Here is a 24,885-nt window from a genome sequence, read left to right as displayed (position 1 = left end):
TAGAATACATTTCAAAAGTAAACTTCACATCCCTGTATATGTATATATATAGGCCTATATATATATATATATATATATATATATATATATATATATATATATATATATATATATATATATATATATATATATATTTATATAAACGATCTGCAATAATATTTTATTTTGTGTATCAGTGATGGATGTCTACAATTCAACAAGAACAAAAGAAACAGTACAATCATGTTATTGCTAACGTGACTCTTATTTGAGAAGAAAGGAGATGTAGGGCTGGGAATCGATTCCCTCTATTCCGAGGCGTTGGGAACGAGAATCGATTCGAAACGTTCGGGGAAACTGGGTGATATTTTTAGACTGTTTTTATTTCCTCGACCACTGAATCAGAAGAATAACAGCACTAAAACTATTTACAAATAATTATAAAAATGACTGCACGATCACACAAGCCTTTCAACATATCTGCTTTCCAGACTTGTAGCTACTGTTTGCTGCAATTGTTTTAAACTTTGGATTAAAATCAAGTAACATGCCAAATTTGTGACAGTTTTGACAAACAATAACATCTTTCCCGATGTTACAACAAGTCTGCAAGGAGATGGCAGTGTTGAGTCATCTTCCCAGTTCACATCAATAAATCTGTATGTTAAAGTTTAATGGTCAATATGCTGCACTTATAAAAGCGAGAATGTAACGCGTCTCTACTCGTGTTTTAAAAACCTTTACACACATATGTTTTCAATTAGCCATTATACGTTTTACACAATTGTACATGAAAATTATTTTAACAAAAATTTTAAATACGCGTTATAAAAGACATATTTAAAATCGTATGATATAAACCAGTACAACAACCTGGATTTTAAAATAAAACTTACGTGTATTTTTTGGACTTTATTCAGTGTAGAAAAGGTTGTAGACAGTTACTGTACATTATAATATAAACCTCTTTCTAAACAAGAACTCGTGAGTGGAAACAGACCATTTCAATGTAGGTAAAATTATGTTTTTAAGATTATTTGCGGTAGTTCTTCGAAATACAGGCGCACCAGGCGTTATTTTTATTTATTTTTTGTCGGAATCGAAAAATAATCAAATAAATGAGTCTGGAATCAACTCAGGAATTGGAATCGATTCCCTAATTTCTGGAATCGAACAGCCCTAAAACGTGCAGTGGGTCTTCTGTCGCAATCTCGCGAGATGTGGGGTTCAGGAGAGACTTTGTATGGGAAGGAGAACTTTTGCACGGACAGGATCGGTGCTGCTAGAGTGCTAAGGACACAACGGCTCCAATACTTATCTTTTCACCATTCAACCGTCAAGATAAGGGATTAGTGTCGATTTCTCAAGCACTACGCTCTTTCTTCAAGGAGAGATGAGCTTTTTATTGTAAGTATGAGTGGCTCTGTGAATGAAAACACTGACGGCTAGTTAGCAAGCGTTGAAATATTGCTTTTGTCCTGAATCTGTGTGTGTATATGATCACTCATCCTGACTCGCAACCTTAATTTATTAGAAGTGACCCGCAATAATGTAAAGATAAATGCTGATAAGGCTGCAGTTTGATTTCATCGTAGCAGGTTTGCATGTCACCATCATCTGCAGTGTCTAGTGAAGAAGAGAGAGCAGTACATGAGGCCATCAACAGCTGCATGAAATAGGATTTGGTTACTCATATTTTGTTGGTATGATTGCTTTCATACTCAATAATTTGTCATCTAGTCTTGTGATGTTGATAGAAACCAGTAGCTTCCTTCAAACGGATCACCATCATACCCCTAATAAGTTTTCATTTAATTATAGTATTTTACGACAAAATCCCATTGTTACCACGGATTTCATTTTTGATTCAAGTAGTACCTGAAATCCAGATATGATCAGTATGTATGGATAATCCCAGACTGTACATATTCCAGTATTGTAGTCAGCAAAATCACATTGGTTACAGTGGTATTTTTCTTTTTCACTCTTATTAATTTCTCCCTTAATCTTTTATTTCCTAAGGAGAAATGGAGTAAATTGTGTGGTGACAGGTACATTTTAGAAAGAAAGAATTAAAGCTGAAGTACTGAATTGCAAAAATAAACATATCCATACTTCCCTTCTATATAGAATGCCAAAAAGAGTGTGCCAATGGATTAGTATGTCCGTATCCTCAGTATTCCTAAAATAGTAACCGAGGAATGCCCGGATGACCTACTATTTTCAAGGAGATTCTGAAGTCCACTGGACACTTTACCATCCCATAATCCCTCTTCAGTTGAGGAGACGTCACATTTGAAATGCTGGGTTTAAATCAAATGGTGGAGAGCCGCGAGTCGAATGGCTCTTCTCAACTTTGATATATATATATATATATTCCAAAAATATGTTATTGGTGCTTTAAAGGTGCTTGTTTAACAAACCCAGAGTATTTTATTTCCGCTGGTGTTGTTATTGCATCATATATTTGGGTCAAGGGTCAATACCCACATCCCCGAATGGAGTATGTCTGGAATCTATTCATTCTACTCGCATGTATGCCTAAAAAAACATACCATTTTACAGTCCGAGAAGTGCATCCTTCATCAAAAGCGTCTCGGCTCCCAGAGATGAAGAGAATTAGACTTTGTGACAAACGCTTTGGGGGGGTTCTTCTCCAACGACTAGTTGAGGCCCTTTAGACGTGCAGTTGGCCTTTATAAGTGGGTGTGAAATCACCATTTCTTCAGAATATTCTGACTGATGGACGAGAGCTCTAGCACCTCGAAACTGTGAAGCAGTTGTGTGGCCAGTTATCACAATGTCTCATTCTCTTCATCTCAGGGAACCAAGGTTACATGTGTAACCGGAGTCGTTCGCTTTAAATTCACTCAACATTGCAAAAACGCTATGGGGAACGAGTCCCATGTCACCACACTACCTGACGTTATACCCCTGAGAGAGAAACACTTGAAAAAGAATATATCAGAGCTGTCAGAATTAATGCGTTACTATGTTAATAAGTTACCCACTTGTTCATTTTTCTTAATCGCTATTAACACATTTACCGTTAATACAGCATAAATACTGGTGTGAAGGGCGGGACCTTTGTGCCTGCCCAGAGTTATTACACTGACGCACACGCTACAGTGCCAGAGCCCTTCTACCAAGGCAGAGCCTACAAGCTTAGCATAAAATAGCATAACACAGCGGCATGGTCGGTACTGTCTTAACAAACAAGTTGACTGTTATGCTCTCTCCTATGATAGAGCCACGGAGTTTGGTATCTTGGTAAGTAAAATAATCTCTGACAGCGCTTCCCTGTGAAAATTATGGATAAAGGACTGCTTAACACTATTTAATTTACAAAACCTGCCCAGATGGGACTTGTGATAGAAATCAAGTATTTTTCAGCCTATTTAAGGCACGTTTTAATTACCACAGAAGTACACCAAATCTTAATTATCACTAAAATGCAGAATGAGACGTTTTTGTTTCCAAGCACTTTGCATGGTGAGTTCAAATCGACGCACGACGCTGGTGTTGCCACTTTGATACGAATCATGACCCCAGCTTCACTATTGCTGTAACAGAGTGGATAGCCACAGTCTACCAGCAAATTAATATTGTGGAGGATGACAGTTTAAGATATTTAATGCCCATTGCAATGAATATGCAACCTATGTGGGGACCTGAATATGTGAGTGGAGTCGAAGTGGAGCGGCATGATTTTCCCTGGAGCGAGGAGCGGGTTTTTAACGAAATCGGAACTTATTGTTTTCTCTCGTTCCAAGAGCGCTCCACTAGTGCTCCATCATGAGTACAATACCTGTTAACGGCCCTTAATGCAATAATTCACCTTGTTAAGCAGTATTAAACATTATTGGCATGATGGAATTTCTGATATAACCAGAAGGAATGTGATAAAAAAATTGTTTTGCGGCACTTAGTAATATTCCACTTCCCACGCAAAGGTTTCTTTTGATTTCAGACTTTGTATTCTGTTTTCAGGCTCCCGATTATTTAGTTAATCTTGCGGTAAAGCTTGAGTTAACTACATGCTAGTGTCTCATATGTTTATTCCTGCATCAACTGGTGCATATAATTAATGACGGTACAGAGAAGGAGAACACGAGTGGGGAGGTGATTGCCATGATCAAAGTTACATTGGGAAATCCTAAAAGACGTGTCCAGAAAACACGATAATCCGTTCACATGTGGAGAGAAAATCTAAAGGTCAGTCATACATCTCTCTCTTTCTCTCCCCCTCCCCTATTAAATATTTAATAATCATATAATCATTGTAGCTCTAGGTCCTGCAAAGAATTGAAGTTTTAACAACCTAAAACACCAACTGAACTAAACAATCTTTTAATATTGCGTAGTTTGAATTTAATCAATTTCTTTTAGTGCAACAGGCTAATTTATGTATTATACATTTGCAGATGAAGAAGCTCAGCAAACGCAAACAGGGAGAGGTATGTTTAAAAAAAAAAAAAAAAAAAAAATTAAAAAGTTAGTATTTCTAAAAGTGAACTCTGCATTGGGCATATAAACTCAGCAAAAAAAGAAATGTCCTCTCACATTCAACTGCTTTTATTTTCAGCAAATTTAACCTAAACGTATACATAGAAACTGAACAAGTTTCACAGACATGAGACTAACAGAAATTGAATAATGTGTTCCTGAACAAAGGGGGTCAAAAGTATCAGTCAGTATCTGGTGTGGCCACCAGCTGCATGAAATACTGCAGTGCATCTCCTCCTCATGGAGTGCACCAGATTTGCCAGTTTTTGCTATGAAATGTTACCCTACTCTTCCACCAAGGCACTTGCAAGTTCCCGGACATTGTATATCGAGACTTTTTAAAATGATTTTCAAATAGTCTTTGATTTCCTCTCAAACTCTCTCAGTACATCACTTTTTGCTAATGGCAGCTTACTTTAATATGGTACCGAAATTAACAAGATGATATTGTACCGTTTAAAATTTTTTGGTATTGCGATATTTCGTTACAACCAGTATACCGCACATCTCTATTGTAAACGCATCCTAATTAGCGAGTAGAGGCATCTCGTGGACTGTGCTCTAGCCTACAGAATGGCATCCACCCTTAACAGGGCAAGTGATTTATGTAAGCTGCCATGGTCATGTTGTCCGATCGAATCAGAACATGGTGATCTGCTACCTCGGAATGAAAAAGCCTTCAAGGCTAAGAGACAGCTTGTGTTTCAAGACCGCTGAAGTGCCAGGTGCCGAAAGCCAGGCATCCGCTACACAGTGTGCCTTAGACCTGACCCAGCATGATGCTGTTGAAAGTTTGGAGCTGTCCATGGTGCTAGAGTTATACCAATTTTCTTCCGCCCTTGGTGCCAGATATACATGATGTTTGAGCAAGAGCTGAAGTGGTCTTGTGTGTAAAAGACCTAACAATGTGATGGCGGATGCTGCCGCTATGAAACCCAGAACTTTGAATGATTCAGTGGAAGAGATTCTCCAGTTTGAACTGAGATATAAACTGAAGAATGCTATGGGTGTGTTCGCTTGTGAGAGGTGCACGGATGCTCACAGAGTCGAGTTGTCTCCATAAAAGAAAGATCTATTGCCTGGGAAAAAGTGTGCTTTTCGTCCAGTTTGACATTGAGTTCCAGGCTGTACAAATGGCAGAGTAGTAAATTCCCTTGCTTGCACAACAGAGCCTCTGATCAGGCTATTAATAGACCATCGTAGAGGTAGATCAAAATGTGCACACCGCTCAGCTTCATTGTAGCGAGCACTGCATCAATTCACTTCGCGAGTGTGGGAAGCCAGGGAAGAACTCTGAATTGACAAGCTGTTCCTTCAAAAGTGAATCTCAAAAATAGCCTGTGATGAGGTGCAACTTATACATTAAAATATGTGCTGCCTAGATTTATTGACCCAAACCAGCCCAAGGGCGAATGCGTGATGAGATCTGTTTCTAGGCTGTAGAACATTTATAGGCGCCACAGTTCAGAACAATCTCTATCGCATTCTTTGCAAGGAAATTGCAAGTTCCTGTGCGCAACATCGGCTCATCTCGTGACGGGACCGTAGATAACCGAACGTCATAAGCAGGATAATGAGAGCACCGGCACACCTTTCAGAGTGTGATTGCCACCGGGAAGCGGTTGTGCACAGAGTGCTGGGAAAGAGAAGTGTAAAGGTCTTCTTCGAGAGTGTGTGTGGATATCGTGCAGCGCAACAAGCCCTTTTCTCTTTATGAGAACAACCCTTATTCAAACACAACACACAGAAACTACATTCTCTGTAATATCCCGGTCCCAACGAACTCCGGTGTGGAAGGGAGTGAAATGGCATGTGAATGTGCGTGCGTCTCGTGAAGGCATCAAGAGCACTATCCTCCTCTTGTGTGTGCATCTCACGCACACATCACGTAGAAACACATTTGTGAATCACCCCAGTAAACACCAGCAGGGAAAGAGTTGCGTGTAAATTTGTGTGTCTCTTGCAAGGAGCGCTTTCTCTTTTGTGTGTGAACATTCTGATGTGTAAACAACACGCAGAAACACATTTGTGAATCACCCCAGTGAACACCGGCAGGGAATGAGCAGCATGTAAATGTGTGTCTCGAACAGGTGACCTCCCGGATAGCTACATAGTAATGTTTGTGTCTTTTTTTATTGTGTATTACTTTGTGTAATTATTTAAATGTTCAATTAGTTTTTTTTAACGTTCAGGCTTTTCAAATTTCTTTGTTATGTTAATTTAAAAGGCCAGTTTGGTATTGAAAAAAGTAATTAAACCTGTTATTGAGAGAACAACAAAAGTTTGTTCATCTTTCAAACCATTTTTTTTTTTGTAATTCAATACTGTGATAATACCTTATACCATGATACAAGCTTCAGCAATTATCGTGATGTGAAAATGTGATATCACAAAATAAGGGAAAGTTGCTGCATCCTAAATCACTTACTGTCGGTGTATGTACTGTTTTTGGGGAAGTATGCACTTCTCAGCCAGTAAAACAGTACCTTCTTTAGGTATGCATGCGAGTAGTATGAATAGATTCAAGACGTACTTCATCCGGGAACATTGGGATTGTCTTGTGTCCCAAATACATGAAGTAATAGCAACTGCAAAAATAAATTATAGCAGAAGAAACTTGTATGTGTGTGTGTATATAGCACTAACAGAAGAAGAGTTGCTTAATTTGCAGTTCTCCGCAGTTTGTTGAAATCCAGCGTTTGAATGTGACGTCTCATCAGCTTCTAGTCGCAAGGGATTATGAGATAGTTAAGTGTCCAGTCGTTTAGCTAATCCCACCAGAAAAAGTAGGTCATCTGGGTATTTCTGTTTTATGAATACTGAAGATTCAGACAGACTGCTACATTGTCATAATGATTTTGGCATCCTACATCGAGGGGAAGTATGGATATTTGAAGGCAGTGTTTGTTTTAACACTGAAAAAGTTACACACTTCAGTTTTAACTTGCTGTGATGGCTATACATGGAAAATATAATGTGTCAATAAAGTATGTATCTTTTCTTTTGCTTTCGATTGAAGTCAGGAATAGGACATTGCAGAATCTCATATACAGCCGTGGCCAAAAGTATTGTCAGTGACATACATTTTGTGTTTTGCAAAGTTTTCTGCTTCAGTTGTTGTGGTGTTGATTCACATTGTTTCTAGATTATTGGGCAGAGTGATCAGATGCATTTTAAATACTTGCAAAAAGCTTCACTGGCCAAAAAAACTTACTATTTTATTGGAATGTGATTGATAAAAGCTGAGTAAAATAATTTCCAAAATTAATGAAACAAAGTTAACCCTGATTCAGTTTTAGAGTTCTTATAGGAAATATATTTAAAAACCTAATATAGGTTTTTAGTTACTTTTTTTTTAACATATTTTTACTTTGTTTTCACCATCAAAATAGCAATGGAAGCTGGCATGGCGTAAAATCACTAACAAACTAACTCCATTGAAATCAGAAGTTGTATGATTCACAGATGTTATGCTCTTGCCCAGTTCTTTAAAAATGACTTGTGTGATTCAGTTGCATGTGAAGCAATGCTTTAAGAAATGACACAACTTAGTGGAATTAAGGCTCAACATTAACTTGCTTTGTTTCTAGAGCAGAATAATTATACCCACAAAGAGTCTAGGTGTGTCCACATGCTCACAGCTGTGCAAAGACGGGAATTTCTTAAATTAGTTCTGTTTGGTGTTCTAAAGCCGCCTCTGTGTTCTGAAAAAGTCGCCTGACTCAGTGTGGTTAAGTAGATAATTCAACCCTCTTCAATTTTGACTCATTAGATGACCAGTTCAATTATCTGTATTATGCAAAATTTGGCAATTTCTTTTTACCGAGTAACTGCCAGCATTAACCGGTTTTTAACCGGTTAAGCCATGAATCAAACAAGTGAACAAACAGGCATGACAAAGCTCTATACTGGCTGAAACAAAACAGGCTCACATGACAGATGTGCATATTTAGCAATAGTTAACAACTGAAGAGTAAAAACAGCAATAAAAATAAAAAAGTTTATAAAAAAAATAATATATATATATATATATATATATATATATATATATATATATATATAATCAAAAACTTTATCAAACTTTATTAAAGACTCCGGGTCCAATTAAAATACAAGGCAAAACATAAAATGAGCAGCATACATAAAATAAATATTATAATTCATACAAATCAGGATCGGGCATGCACAGAAATGTTAATTTAACTGTTACACAAGCATGTACCACTACAAGTTAGCTGATTTTGTTTGTTGGTTTGTTTGCTAAACGTTAACCTTACGTGGCGGAGTCCCAGTCATAGAGCAGCTGCATTCATCAGGACTCGTGAGGTGGGCATGTTGAAGGAAGCTCTGTGGCAGGACGCCGAGAGGATGATTGCACCGGCTCGATCTTCATGCAGTCGAAGACGGTGCAACTTTCTGCTCTGAAGTTTATTCTGTGCACTGTCAAGGGCTTCATTAGATTTGTCATGCTGCCGGTCTTGGCAGCAATTATCTTGTCGCAAATATTGCATAGCGCACTGTTGGCATCTAGCATGGTGAAATGTAGCCACACTTTTGATCTTTTCCACCTCTTTTACATCTTTGGGGGTTGGGACGCATTCAAACTACAGCCTCTGGATGTAACCGGCGTAAACTAGAGTTTTTCCTTGATGTCTAAACACAGCCAATCACCGGCACTTTTATATTTGGGCACATCTAGCATGCTACATGCTTATCACTGATGTTGACGAGATTAACCCCTTAGGTATCGAAATTTGGTACCGAATGACAAGACATTTTTTGATACTCGATTGTTTAGAGGCAATTCAGTGAGATATATCCAGCTGCAGACCCGCAGCACCACCAGTTTCAGAACCCCAGAACCTGAAGTGAGGGGCGGAGTTATTGACAATGAGACAAGCATGGCGGAGAGCATGGTGAGTTGTGTAACGTTTTTGACATCATGTTGTGAAAAATTATCGCATATATTAAGTTCAACGTTTATCTGCTAAATATTTAATTTGTGCATAACTTTATCATCTTAATGAAGCTTGAATATGTTGTCATACTTTACTGTATTAAAAAAAAATTTCTACGGATGGTTCGATACATTTTTGTGTGTTGTAAATGAGCCTTGCGGTGACGTTTTGAAGACATCTTATGAAGGTGTTAAAGTGTTTGTTCCACGTTCCTCTGTTATATGTATTGTTTGTGAGTTAATGTTAACTTATAGTTGAGGGGTTTTTTTTACGTTGAGATTATTGTGTGGTGCTTTCATCTCTTGTAGAGTCATTTCGAATGAATGAAGACCACAAGGAAAAGGCCCGCAACAATCTCCTGGAACAGTCAGAAGCTTCCAGAGAGCCCTTTCTATTTCATTTTGTGTTCAGGGATGACATGGAGTTATTTTAGCAAGAATGTAAGGACAAAATGGGCCTGAGAGTGAATTCCTCATTTGATACATTTTAAGTTTAATTTATACAGGATTGTCATGATAAAATGGGCCTAGGGGTGAATTGGTCATTTGTTGTGTATATTTTTATTGTTTCTTTTAAAATTATGCTGAATTTTCTGTCTTTTTTAGTTTTTTGACATGTTTTATTTTACATAAAGAAAAATGCATGCTGCACATGTTCTTGTGAAATCAAGTATATTTTATATAAAATGCCCATAAGTTTCAAGCATTTTTTTTTCACCATCATGATCAGGAAGTAACTCTCATAATACAATGAAACGGATAACTATATACAATTGTTACACAAGATCAATGTTTTAAAATGCTTATTGTACTGTACCTTAAAGAATCATTATAACATACGTATAAAGTATGATGTTTCGTTTGTAATAAAAGCAAAGTACTCTCCAAAACGTTAGGTGGCGCTACTCGGTTTCGAAAGTAAGCTCCGCCCCTCACTTCAGGTTCTGAAACTGGGGTTCTGAAACTGGTGGTGCTGCGGGTCTGCAGCTGGATACTACTGAATTCAGTCGGTGCCTAAAATGTTTCGAACTCGATACCCTGCCCTAATTATTGAATGGCGGTGCTCTGTTTACACACACACTCGCGCTACTTTTTGCCTTCACGTGGTTGCGCAATATTTGAGCTCTACTCCTGAACAACATCTCAGATGTAGATGCTCAATAGTTCGGTTCACTTATAATATGCATTTTAGAATGGTTCTTGAGGTGCATTTTACCAAAATTTGAATAAGAAGCAAATTAAACTAACAATCAGACACAGGACTTCCTGAAGAGTTTAGAATGTCAAAGTGAGGGTTTAAAAGTTAAAGGTGCACGATTGAGATATATTATTATTTTAATATATTATTATTCGTTTACAAATGATAATAATATTTAAGTTGAAATGGTTCCAAAAAATAACTGTGTGAATGAAAAGTGAGCTGATATTTTACAAATAAATTAACAAAAGAGATCTTTTTATTTTCAGATACAAGTAAAAAAAAAAAAAAAACTGCTTCTTTTCTACTGATGACTTATACTGGAATTACTGTTAATTTTGCGGCTACATTATCCAGTATAATAGTTAATAATAAAGTGTTTCTTAATAAGCTATACATTTATATTGAAATAATGTGTAGTTGGAGGTTTGTGTTTCTTTACATATTAAAGAGTACTCCCAATTAGTTCCACACAATAATTATGCAAAAAACAACACTGGTATCGGATCGGTATCGGCCGATACTGAGATTTCCAATATCTGAATCGGAAGAGAAAAAATGGTATCTGTGCATACCTAGCATATATATATATATATATCATTAAATCAGATCATTATAATTGTTTTGCTAATATTGCTCACCACATCACATGGTTATTTCATATATACAGTGCATCCGGAAAGTATTCACAGCGCATCACTTTTTCCACATTTTCTGTTATGTTACAGCCTTATTCCAAAATTGATTAAATTTATTATTTTCCTCAAAATTCTACAAAGAATACCCCATAATGACAACGTGAAAGAAGTTTGTTTGTAATATTTGCAAATTTATTAAAAATTGTTTATAAAAAATAAATGGTTTCCTCCAGACACGACACTTGCCATTCAGGCCAAAGAGTTCAATCTTTGTTTCATCACACCAGAGAATTTTGTTTCTCATGGTCTGAGAGTCCTTCAGGTGCCTTTTGGTAAACTCCAGATGGGCTGTCATGTGCCTTTTACTGAGGAGTGTCTTCCGTCTGGCCACTCTACTATACAGACCTGATTGGTGGAGTGCTGCAGAGATGGTTGTTCTTCTGGAAGATTCTCCTCTCTCCACAGAGCTGGATCTGCTGGAAAATGCTGGAGCTCTGTCAGAGTGACCATCGGGTTCTTGGTCACCTCCCTGACTAAGGCCCTTCTCCCCCGATCGCTCAGTTTGGCCGGGCGGTCAGCTCTAGGAAGAGTCCTGGTGGTTCCAAAATTTACGGATGATGGAGGCCAATGTGCTCATTGGGACCTTCAATGCTGCAGACATTTTTCTGTACCCTTCCCCAGATCTGTGCCTCGATACAATCCTGTCTCGGAGGTCTACAGACAATTCCTTGGACTTCATGGCTTGGTTTGTGCTCTGACATGCACTGTTCTTCTTCTTCTTCTTCTTATTTTTATTTGGCGGTTAGCAACTATTTCTTGTGCATTACCGCCACCACTGGACTGGAGTAAGGCACGGGAGTTACTGGCTATTCTTTACTGTTATAAACAAACAAAATATACCAGCAATTAAACAAATATTGATAAGAAAAAAAAAACAAACAATTAAGTTAATCTTATATCCTTTTTAAAAGTCCTGTACTTTTCAAAAAAGAAAGAAATCAAAACTCTCCCTTGAACTTCTGTTCAATAGTGTTTTAGTTTCTAAAGACATTTTCTTTGCTTTCAACTCATTAACAAGCCTTTGCCTTGCCTCATTGTATTTATGACAGTACATTATTACATGCTCTGCTGTTTCAGGTTTTTCTGTTGCTCTCTTTGCATGCTCATCGGCCATTTCGTTACCTTCCACTCCTATATGGGCTGGAACCCATAAGAATGTCACCCTCCTTCCTGATGCTTGTATTCCATTTGCTAGCTGTAAAATTTCAATTAAATTCAATTAAAATTTCAATTTTTTTCCCTTGAATCAGACCGATAATTCTGAATACTGAACATTGCTGAACTTGAATCAGAGGCAATCACTGCCTGCAGACAATTGTTAGACTCTAACCACAAGAGTGCTAACATATGGCAACCAGTTCAGCAGTATACACTGCCAGGTCATCATTTATCCTTTTCGCCTTTGCTATTCCCACCTCAGGGATTACATAAGCTACCCCTACTCTCATCTCAATGTTTTTAGATGCATCTGTAAAAACCTTTACACACTCTTTGTATTTTCCTGTTATATAGTTACTTACCCCATACTTATCCACTCCATCTTTCTTCCTTTCCTCCAATATTCCTAAATCAACCTTCAATTCTTCTAACATCCAAGGAGGCACTACTGGATATGCCACTGTTGGGCTGATGTTCAGAGAACCAATTCCCATGTTATTCACCTTATCTTTTATAACCCACCCATAACTTTTATTTTTCATACTTTCTTTTTCCTGACATTCCCTTAATACTGTCTGAGACATGTGGTTCTCTTTATGCCCCCTGATATTTGCCCAGTATACCAGTGCTAGCTGGTCTCTCCTCAAATGCAGTGGCATCTCACCCACCTCTACTTGAATTGCAGCTACTGGTGAAGTTTTTATTGCACCACTAATTATCCTCATTGCTTGATTTTGCATACCATCAAGTTTGTTTAAGCTTGTCTTGGAGGCAGATCCATATGCTATACAGCCGTAGTCAAACACTGATCTCATTAGACCTGTATAGATGGTTTTTAATGCTGACCTTGTAGCACCCCAATCTATCCCACAAAGACACCTCATAACATTTAGTATCCTTTTACATTTATCTACCATCTTTTGGATGTGACATGCCCATGTCAACCTTCTCTTATCTTGTTATCTTATCAAACCATACACCCAGATATTTAAAGATCTCAACCCTCTCAAGCTCTTTATCTAACACCATTATTTTTAATTCTCAGCTAATTTTTTTCCTTGTAAAGAACATAACCTTTGTCTTCTCTATTGAAATTCTAAACCCCCATTTCACTCCCCATTGCTGAACTTCATTCACAGCATCTTGCATCTTATGCACAATAAACTCAATGTTCCTTCCCTTCTTCCACATCGCACCATCATCCGCAAATAACGCTACTCCATCTAGGCCATGCAAGTCTTTAAATATCTGGTCTATCATAATTACAAATAATAAAGGACTCACAATGCTTCCTTGAGGGGTTCCATTTTCTACTCTAAAACGCTCACTTAGTTCCCCATCAATTTTAACTCTCAATGTTCTTTCAGATAGGAAATCTCTGACCCACTGATACATCCGTCCCCTAACTCCCATCTGGTTTAATTTAATTAATAGTCCTTCTGACCACATCATGTCATATGCTTTCTCTATGTCAAAAAACACAGCCACTACAGTCTCTTTATTCACTTGAGCCTTTCTTATGGCTTCCTCCAGGCATACCACTGGGTCTATAGTACCCCTTCCCCTTCTGAAGCCACTTTGGTAACATTGCAACCATCCTTTTGACTCTACCCAGTACATCAGCCTATCATTTATCATTTTCTCCATTGTCTTACCCATCTGCGATGTCAATGACATGCACTGTTAACTGTGGGACCTTGTATAGATGGTGTGTGCCTTTCCAAATCATGTCCAATCAACTGAATTTACCACAGGTGGTCTCCAATCAAGTTGTAGAAACATCTCAAGGATGATCAGTGGAAACAAGATGCACCTGAGCTCAATTTTGAGTGTCATGGCAAAGGCTGTGAATACTTATGTACATGTGATTTCTCTCGTTTTGTATTTTTAATAAATTTGCAAAGATTTCAAACACTTCTTTCATGTTGTCATTATGGGGTATTGTTTGTAGAATTTTGAGCAAAATAATGAATTTAATCCATTTTGGAAGAAAGCTGTAACATACAGTAACATTATGGAAAAAGGTGAAGCGCTGTGAATACTTTCCGGATGCACTGTAAACTATATATTTTTTAAAAACTATATTTTGATATACCATTACCGTTATGGCCCTCCCCCTAAGTTATTCAATTTCTTGACCTCTGAAATTTAGTCATTTAATCAGTAGTACTTTTTTAAACTAAATCAGATAATTAGAGCGAAGGGAAGCTGAGCCGCAGTAGGAAGCCGCCACCCCACTCGCACCCTGGATCAGGAGGGGAACTGCCCCATTTCCCTGAACCAAACCCTCTCGTCACTTCCCAACCTTCTCATAGCCCCACTGGACCACGAGGATGCCCCTTTTACTTAATTACCAATTTTACTATGGACACTATATTTCCATTTTTGCCTTTTTTATCTTTATTGTTATTTAAAATAAATACCTTTCTGAGGCCTGATGCCACAACCACTGTGTCTGTCGCATGCTCACCCCTCCACACATAATAATATTAAAGAGCATTTGGCTACATCCTCACTCAAATGTATACATGAGTGAATTAGGGTTTTGTCATGACTCACGACACAAAAACTTAAGTAGTCAACACTAATACAAGAACATTTCACAATTCTTAATTCCAGAGTAAAACTAATAATCTATTGAACACATTCCTTTTATATAAAAAGTTTAATATTAATGTAAATATTGATTATTTTAAACAATGGCATGTAGCCTTCAAGTATTTCTCAGTTATAAACATTCAGGTTTTAAGTATTTTTTAAGTAAACAGTCAGTAATAAAATGAATAATAAATATGCAAATTCGCCAGATAAATCCAGTTCGCCACACTTGGGTCAATTGTCCATGGCAAGGGTTAATTGAAAAACATCCAATAGTACTTTTTGTCCATAAAACTGAGACATCTGAGAAATATTGATATATTCTCCAACAGTGTTGTCACGGTACCAAAATTTCAGTAGTCGTACCGATACCAGTTCAATTTTGCGGTTCTTGATACCAATTTCAATACCACAGCAAAAATATGCTAATATGATAATGTGCTATTGAACACCAGTTTAGTTATTTTTAATTATTTTAATAATTATAGTTTCATAATTATTATTATAATTATTATTATTATTATCCAGAACTTTCCACAATTATTTTTTTAAAGTTTAATTTAATTTTGTCATCAAAATGGTGTCTAATCAATAAATTCTTAAAACTTTTAACAAGTGAACATAAAACTTTTTAACATGTCATTGCTTTTTTTTTTTTTGCCAAACCTTTATTCAGCAGATGTCTTGCTTGTTATACTTTAATTATTATTATTATTATAGAGAATATTACATTTTACTATAAAGTTTATTATATTTTTATTCAATTTCAGGCATCTAGATTTTGTTTTGAATCATGCTTTTATGACGTGTTTTTGCCGTATGCTTCACTTTTCTGGATAAACAGTTTGTGACAAGTCACGTCTGAAATCTCATCTCTTTAAACTGGCCTTTAAGTCCAGTTTTGGAGTGTTTGTATTTTAGATTACTGGTGTTTGTGGTCATTTTGAAATGTTATCTTTTAAATTGTATTACTGTGACGCTTTGGTTAACTTGTTTTAAATGCAATATAAATTAAGCTGAGCTGAGATTAGAGCGCAGATGCTGTGATTTTAATGATGTAAATATATAATTTACGTGATTCACAATGGATAAGTGATCTGCTTTGTCATCTCAAACAATGTGAATGATTCTCAATGTTTGTGTAGTTTCTAGTGGACACAGTAAGACTGCAGCCTTTATTGGTTTAATAAATCATTCTAGTGCATGTCACGATTTTGATTTGATTAATTGTCCATTTCATTGTACAAAGAGTAAAAGGGCACGCATTCAAAATAAGCTTGTGAGCATTTTAAAGGTGTCCTGTGTCAGTCATACTGTGCGCTGGTACCGGATAGATTCGGTGCTCTGTACTACCGGTACACTGAACCCTGGTACCATTACATCTTTTTTATTTTAGGATCGACTTGATACCGGTATTTTTGACATCACTATTGTTGTCATTGTTTACATGAGATATCGCCTGAAAGTTTTACCCTTCGTCATCGTTCTACAACAAACGATGCATTCTGAGCAGCATTCATGTTGTAAAACTGTATGTTATCTTATATAATAGAGTCCCGTAAACAAAATGAGCATGTCAAGTCTATTTTAAAAAATGCGATGTAGTTTTATTCATAATAGCCAAGCAGTGCAGTCGGATTTTGTGTTGTCTTCAAAGGTGGAGCCTTAATTTTACTCTGTATGCTTCCAGCGATTTTCGGAGAACAAAAGCTCACAGGAGCCTCATTGTTTGTTAGATCATCTTCAAATTTGAAACATAACTTCTTTAGACTTGTGGCTTTGAGAACATTGTATTTCTTGGCACTTTTATTATTGTTTTTTTTTTAGATTATAAAAACATGTTCAGGACAAAATATTTCCATTACTATAAACTTCAGCTTCTCTAACTTTAACAAATAACAACACATATTAATTCTGAAACTTGGGAAATAAAGTCCAAAGTGTCTTCTTTCAAGAGATACTACAAATGTGTCCATACTCCAAAGGGTCCAGAAAATGCAACCATTTATGTTCAGGTATGTCATGTTCATGGTTTGTGCTCAAAAAGGGTGTGTGTATCAACAGGTTAAAGGGATTGTTCACTCAAAAATGAAATTTCTCTCATCTTTTACTCACCCTCATGCCATCCCAAATGTGTATGACTTTTTCTTCTGCAAAACACAAACTTAAGATTTTAGAAGAATATCTCAGGGTCCACACAATGCAAGTTAATGGTGAACACATTTTCGAAGCTCCAAAAACCACATAGAGGCAGGATAAAATTAACCTACAAGATTCCAGTAGTTAAATCCATGTCTTCTGAACCAATCCAATCAGTTTTGGGTGGGAACAGATACAAATTTAACTCCTTTTCCACTATAAATCTTGACATATTCAGTCTCCTTGGCGATCAAGATTTCAAGCTTGATTACACTTCCTAGAACCATCTAGTGCTCTACGCTTGCAAGTAGTAGTAAGTGTAATGAAGCTTGAAATCATGATCGTGTCTAGAGACCACGATGGCAAGATGTGCAGTAAAAAAAGGTCTGTTCTCACCCAACACAAATTAGATTGTTTAAGACATGGATTAAACCACAGGGGTAATTTGGATTACTGCTGCCTTTGTGTGTGTTTTTTTTAAAGATTTGGTCACCATGCACTTGCATTGTATGGACCTACAGAGCTGAGATATCCTTCTAAGGGTGCTTTCACACTTGGTTCGATTTGCTTGGCCCGAACCCAAGTTCATGTTCTCCCCATCCTGCTGCCCTTGCTAGACTCTGTTCACATTATATTATTTGTGTCCGAACAGTGGTCCGATTACGTCATCAATGTGTGTACAAGTGGCTGCTGTTTACCACTGTAACTAGGTAACAACTCAAGAAGAGATCAACTTCACCATGTTATTAGTAGTAGTAATCTTTATTGTCCCTTTGTAGGGTAATTTGTGCCACATCACACAACATTTACCAACAATCACAAGAAAAATATACAGTAAGTATAGATTAAAATATTAATCTCTTTGGATTTACCATCAGAACTTTGCATGCATGGAGCAACATTTTGTTTGTTGCAATACATGTGCAATGATGTGATTAATATTAGCGTCTGTCAGCTGCAAGCTTGTGGATGACTGTGAGCTGTACTCTGAATGGGATTTGTTTGGACACAAGCAGGTTTAATAAATGCATTATACCTTAATAATTAAGACCGGTAGCATGCAAAGATGCAAATTATATGTCATTACAAGCGGTTCATTTCTGCAATTTGGAACGATAGTGTTCATATCAGCAGCTAACGTACCAGAGTTCACATGAACCATACCCCAGACCACCTTTTCAAGCGGGGTTCAGAAAACAGCATTCACGTTACCAAACAAACCGAATTTTTATGTCATTCAAACTCTGGTGCCCATCAAAAGTACTAGTGTGAAAGCACCCTAAAAATCTTTGTTTGTGTTCAGCAGAAGAAAGAAAGTCATAGACATCTGGGATGGCATGAGGGTGAGTAAATTATACAAAATTAAAAATGTTTTGGTGAACTATTCCTTTTTTAGCCAGTGTTTTATGTTTGTCAACATTTGTTAAACAGTAGACCTCACAATTTAGCTTACAGCAAAAAAAATCAGAAGTCCAGACTACTCCTTCCTTACTGTGCTGCTGCCATTAAAAGCCCTTCTTCCTAATGGCTTAATTCACAAACTTGCAGAAACCCACACAAACTGGTTTCAAGAAATGTTTTAGAAAGCTCTAAAATTAGTATATGATAAACTTGATGGAAATGTGTATGTTTAGTTTCAGTTGGATTTTATTTGGGCAACGTTACATGTGTCTTTTTTTTTATTATAGTGTTTCTACAAACCATTAAAGCCAAACTGCTTCATTCTTCCTCTACTTTCATTCCACAGTGGAAGCCGCTCGTCGAAGACGTTCAAGCCGAAGAAGAACATTCCAGAAGGCTCACATCAGTACGAGCTCCTGAAGCATGCTGAGGCCACGCTGGGTAGCGGGAACCTGCGCATGGCTGTCATGCTGCCCGATGGAGAAGACCTCAATGAATGGGTGGCAGTCAACAGTAAGCATGTGACTGTACACAATGTAGAGACACTGTTAGAATTAGCAGAATTTTATTCTGTAGAATGCAGGCAACCTCAGTGTATTTAAACCGCTGAGAATTGTGAAGTTGGATTATCCCCCTGTAGTTTTAATTGTAACAAAGGCCATTTTTAAAAAATTTTATATGGAGATTTTTACTGGCCCTGCCGCCACCACAGAAATGTTTTTAACTCTGTAACTCTGTTTTTATATGTGCCAGTGATAAATTAGGTTTTTAATTTGCAGTAACGGTTTGAATTAGTGAGAACATACATGATGCAAAACATACCGATTGGTTTGTAAATATCAGCCCTTTCTTATTAATGCTTATCAAACCTTTTCTTTGTTAACCATCTTGATAACGTTACCATGGTGACATTTTTAAATGAGCAGAATTCGAAACAACGCTCAATACATTTAATCTCAGCACTGACCTGTTAGAGCAAGAGACCGGAGTGAGTGAGAAATTGCGATTTGTTTATTTTTAAAAATGTGTGTGGAGCGCAGCTCCGAAACAGAGGCTGCAGCAGCGTGATTATATTTTACACCAAAACGTTAAAAAGAACAGTAAGGTCGGAGCTTATCAATACTACGGTCTCTAATATTTAATACTGGGTTTTGGTACCTATCCCTGCTTATAATGGCATTTAAATCTACCTATTATATTGGTATCTTATCTATTTAAGTGAACGTGCTAACGTTATTTAAAGGTTAAGCTAGCTAGCTGAAGTTTTATTTGCTAGTCTACACTAGCTCCTCGCTTTTGCCATGTTCAGCTTCACCTGTCATACCTAGTGCTTCATGCTTGGCAAGAAATTTGGCCATCGCCTCTCTGCTTCTTTCATTTCACTTTTGCTCTCTGTTTGCTTCCTTTTCTTTTTTGTACCCCTGATTTTAGCCTTTGAGTCAGTCCCCTCTTTGCACAATGCACATTGTGTGTGTTCCGCACATCTGATTGGCCAGGTGTTTTCGACCGAACCATTTTCACAATAACAGCGGGGGGATGGGGTATCAGAATCAGATGACAAGTTGAAATGTGTTTTAATGATAAAACAATGTATTTATCATGTAAATACATATGAATTATATTTTCGGTGATATAAGTAAGTAAATTGTTGGGTTGATCCCATTTAGGGTCAACTATAGAGCTTTGCATTGACCCGGGACTCGATTTCATGGGTGGACTCATTTGATTACAACACCGTTTCTATCAAAGACAAACTCAGCTGAAATCGATGGCATGTTGTTTTGTCACTTGACTCTGTGCATCATGTTTAACCCTGTAATGACAGCCCAGAGACTTCTGAACTGAGATCAGTCGGATTAAATTAAATTATGCATAGCCTAAAGCGAAGCTAAAACATAATGTCCACATATGTGGGCGTGGGGTCTCAGGAGGAGGATTGATGCACATTTCCAAATTTGAGATTTAACTCACGTAAATGCCTAAACCCTAACTTTTTACATGCCTATTTTCTTAAAATTTGATATTTTATTTACATTTACACATCATGTGGTTATGTAGAAAAATTATTATTTCAGAGTTTATATTTCAGGATTTTTACATTGTAAACAAAGTTCTACTATATGTTTATGCTATAATAGTGCATTTGTTTTCTACTCGTAGCTGTGGATTTCTTTAACCAGATCAACATGCTGTATGGGACCATCACAGACTTCTGCACTGAGGAAAGCTGCCCACTAATGTCTGCTGGACCCAAGTCAGTATTAACAGGAAGCTTTCACAATAAACTATTTTGGCCATTCATACAGAAGTGCTTGCTTGTAAAAATAAATACGTTATTTTCACTTGTTTCTTCGTATCATGTGTAATCTGCAGATATGAATATCACTGGGCTGATGGAACCAACATAAAAAAGCCAATTAAATGTTCTGCTCCAAAGTACATTGATTACCTGATGACTTGGGTCCAGGATCAGCTTGATGATGAGACACTTTTCCCTTCAAAAATAGGTATTCTATCCATTTTAATTTATTGGTTGTTATTTAATAATTGAGCATGCATAATGAGAGAGAGAGGGAGAGGGTTTTGGTCTGGCAGTGAATGCACTAAAAGAGAAAGCTAGAAGAGCATTCTATGCTATTAAGGGCAAATTTACCCAAGTTGACATTCCTGTAACAATCTGGTGTAAGATCTTTGATAGTATTATAATGCCTATTGCTCTGGATGGATGTGAGGTTTGGGGTCCACTCTATATGGCAGATTACTTGAAATGGGACAAACACCCCATAGAATCCCTGCATGCAGAATTCTGTAGAAACATTCCAAGAGTTCAGAGAAGAACACCTACTAATGCATGCCAGGCCAAACTAGGCAGATACCCCCTTATTATACATATTGAAAAACAATCCCTAAAATTTTGGACACCTAAATTCAAGTTCCCCTAACACATTGCAACATGAAGCCCTTAAAACCAAAGAGCTGAAGCCTAAAACCAGTCCCCTTTGTCAGCTGTCTCTGAAACTCACAAACCCACTAACAAACACCAGTTTCAGACCAGCACTGCTGAACAAAACCAGATGAGAATAAACCAAATCATAAAAGAAAGCAAAAACTCATATTTGAACCATTGGGAAAATGAAAGTAAAAACCAAAGCAAACTGAAATGTTATCGGGCCCTAAACAGAACATATAATCTGGCAGAATATCTGCACACTGTAAGAGATCCAAAACAGAGACGGATCCTCACCAAATACAGACTCAGTGATCACAGTCTGAACATAAAAAAGGCCGACACAGACAAACATGGCTTCCAAAGGAAGAACGAGTCTGTGCTCACTGTGACACTGGTGAGGTCGAGACAGAGACACACTTTCTCCTTCACTGTGAGAAATGTACAGAGTTGAGAGGGATACCTCCACAAACTCTCAAACCTCATGCCACAATTTTCCAGTTCAGCAGAAACTTATCAGATGCTGGTGTTACTGGGGGAGGACCATCATGCATCAGTTGCACCTAAATTCATTTTTGAGCTGCTCACCCTCAGAAACCAATCCACTGCCTTAATGTACTTCATTCACAGTACTTTTATTTTCTTATGTTCATAATGTCCTGTTAAATGCATATTTTATTTTATAGTGTATATTGTTGTTATAGTTTTTTTTTTATTTGATTCATTACATGGCACCTTATTTTAATTCTATTTTATCATTATTATTTGTCTTGTCATTATCTGTTTTGTGTATTAATGCTTTGGCAATATTGTATGTAAACACAATCATGCCAATAAAGTACTTCTAAATTGAAAATTGAGAGAGAGAGAGAGAATTTTTCCAAACATAAAACATTTTTAGATATGTATGAAATGAGAAGTTGGTATTATTAAACATCTTTCAATATCAATTCAAATTTCATCAGTCAAAAAAATTCTAATTGAGAATTGGCCACAATGATAAGCGCTATAAGTGTTTTTACAAATTTGCTTGCCATATACACTAAAAGATCGACATAACATGCTTTAAACAATTCAGTCTTTTATATGAAAATTTACCACATTTACTACTAGTGATCTGCTGGTAGTTTTTCCCCTATTCTCATCTGCTTGGTCTTCTGATCGTTGATTACGGCAGTGTTTGCTCATTAATTTAGATTTAATGTTATTTTTTTTGTATAATACTGATAGGTGTCCCTTTCCCAAAGAACTTCATGTCAGTAGCCAAGACAATTTTGAAGAGACTTTTCCGTGTTTATGCTCACATCTACCACCAGCACTTTGACTCTGTTATCCAGCTGCAGGAAGAGGCGCACCTCAACACCTCTTTCAAGCACTTTATCTTCTTTGTTCAGGTGTGTGTGTTTATCTGTGAAGAATGTGGTCTTTAACAGTGGTGAAGTGTACAACTCTGTAATTGCTCTCTAGATAATTAAATATTTTATCCCTTGAATGATTACTGTTCTTAAATGTCTGTCACCAGATGAATCCTACTTTACATGAGCAGTTGAAAATTGCCACAGACTCAAATGCAAATATGTGTCATTTCTCCCTTTACATTGTTTCAGGAGTTTAATTTGATTGACCGGAAAGAACTAGCACCCCTTCAGGAGCTGATTGAGAAGCTCACCTCCAAGGACAGATAAATCTGCTCTTACAATCAGCACATCCTTTCTAATTTCTGTGTACAGGCAGCCTGGCTTTGTTCTCTCTGTGTTTGAAAGTGTGTGGGACTGTTTCCTCAAAGAATTGGAATAGGCTGAACTCACAAAACCCTCAATATGCCACAACTCGCGTATAGGTCAAGATCATAGTGGAATTATACTAAAGCCCTTTTGACGTTGTCTCAGAAAAGATCCAAGTGCCTGATATGTCCACTTTCTAATTGTTATAACCACTACTGCTTTAAAAGTTGTTTAAGATTATGCTTTTTACTTTTTTTTTGTTTGTTTTTTTGAGTACATTGATGATACTTCGTGATACGTTAGCTTAGTTCCTAGATAATATATATAATATATATATATATTTGAATGAACCATGGAGATGGAGGTCCAACTTTAAGTCTTGGCATTTTTTTTTTTTATACCTGCTCCTGTGTCATGACATGTTTGGAAATTCCGTTTCTGTAATAGGACTGCTTTGTTTTCATCTGATTTTATTTAGCCCTAAATCTCTGTCTTGTAACCCATTTCACTCATAACAGATGAACTTTGCCCTGAGCCCACCGTTTGTCTGATAATGCTTTTATACCACTACAATACTTATACATAAGTACATATTTTGATGTGCCAGGTTTCGCAGATTGACTCACAGAGGTCAGGGGTTTGTCTGTTGGAAGCTGGGATGAAATGAGTTGACTATGCAAAATTGGGAGATTCAATTAATTATCTAATTTATAAAATTTTTTAGATACCCCATGACATACACATGGCCTTTTCATTCTTTAAGCAAGTCTACCATGGACATCTTTGTGGATGCCAACCACAGCAAATCTAATGGCAATGATCCATTTCTCTAGTTATAATGCAGCCGCTTTTCCTCCATATTATGTATCTGTGTCTTTCAAGGATCCACAATAACATTTTTCACTTAAAACACAAGATAATATTTGATTGGATATTGCAATGACAAATGAGATACTAGTTTAACAATGATACACCTATGTTTATCATTGATGAAGTAATGGTAACTTGAATAATTCAAATAATACAAAACAGAAATAATGAATTGCTGGTTTTGTCTATGAGGTTTCACCCCATGAATGTTAATTTTTTCTGAATGTTACAGAAAATTTGTTTTTATTCTGAATAACACATGATAAAATATTTCTCAGAGATTACATCTAAACAATTGAATGGCAAGTTGTAAATAATGTAAACAGTAAAGTTATGCAATTGAAATAACCTGAAATGCTAAACTCGCTGAACTTTTGTGGTACAACTCTGAATGCTGTTTATAGGTTAATAAACCTTGTTTGAACTAATTTTGGTCATGTTTTTATTTGTGTTGTTTTTGTTAAAAATTAAAAGCAGTAGTACAGTAGTAAGCAACAGAAGTATTTTCTTGGATTAACAATGACTTATGTTGACTGCAATATCAATTGTACAGATAAATCTGTTTTTGGAATTCAAATGTAAATAATTGCTTTGTATAAAGCACAATATTCTGTATAATTCAGTGTCAAAACTTAAGTGAAGAAACGTTAGAAACAAGGTTTAGTTAGTTAATTTAGTCATATCATGATTTGTCTCATCCCTTATGTCTG

General features: G+C 36.8%; 1 protein-coding gene across 1 annotated transcript; it reads left to right on the top strand.

Moving 5' to 3' along the window:
- The first annotated feature begins 1,230 nt into the window (after window positions 1-1,230).
- On the top strand, window positions 1,231-24,594 carry LOC127626192 (MOB kinase activator 1B). The gene is made up of 6 exons (XM_052101808.1): window positions 1,231-1,386; window positions 18,981-19,147; window positions 20,795-20,888; window positions 21,008-21,141; window positions 22,812-22,975; window positions 23,189-24,594. Exons 1-6 carry the CDS (start codon window positions 1,373-1,375, stop codon window positions 23,264-23,266), a joined length of 651 nt encoding a protein of 216 aa, XP_051957768.1. The 5' UTR covers window positions 1,231-1,372; the 3' UTR covers window positions 23,267-24,594.
- The last annotated feature ends 291 nt before the right edge of the window (window positions 24,595-24,885 follow it).

Source organism: Xyrauchen texanus, chromosome 3 (genome assembly GCF_025860055.1).
Source record: "Xyrauchen texanus isolate HMW12.3.18 chromosome 3, RBS_HiC_50CHRs, whole genome shotgun sequence".
NCBI lineage: Eukaryota > Metazoa > Chordata > Actinopteri > Cypriniformes > Catostomidae > Xyrauchen > Xyrauchen texanus.
This window is presented reverse-complemented; position numbering and strand designations above follow the sequence as displayed.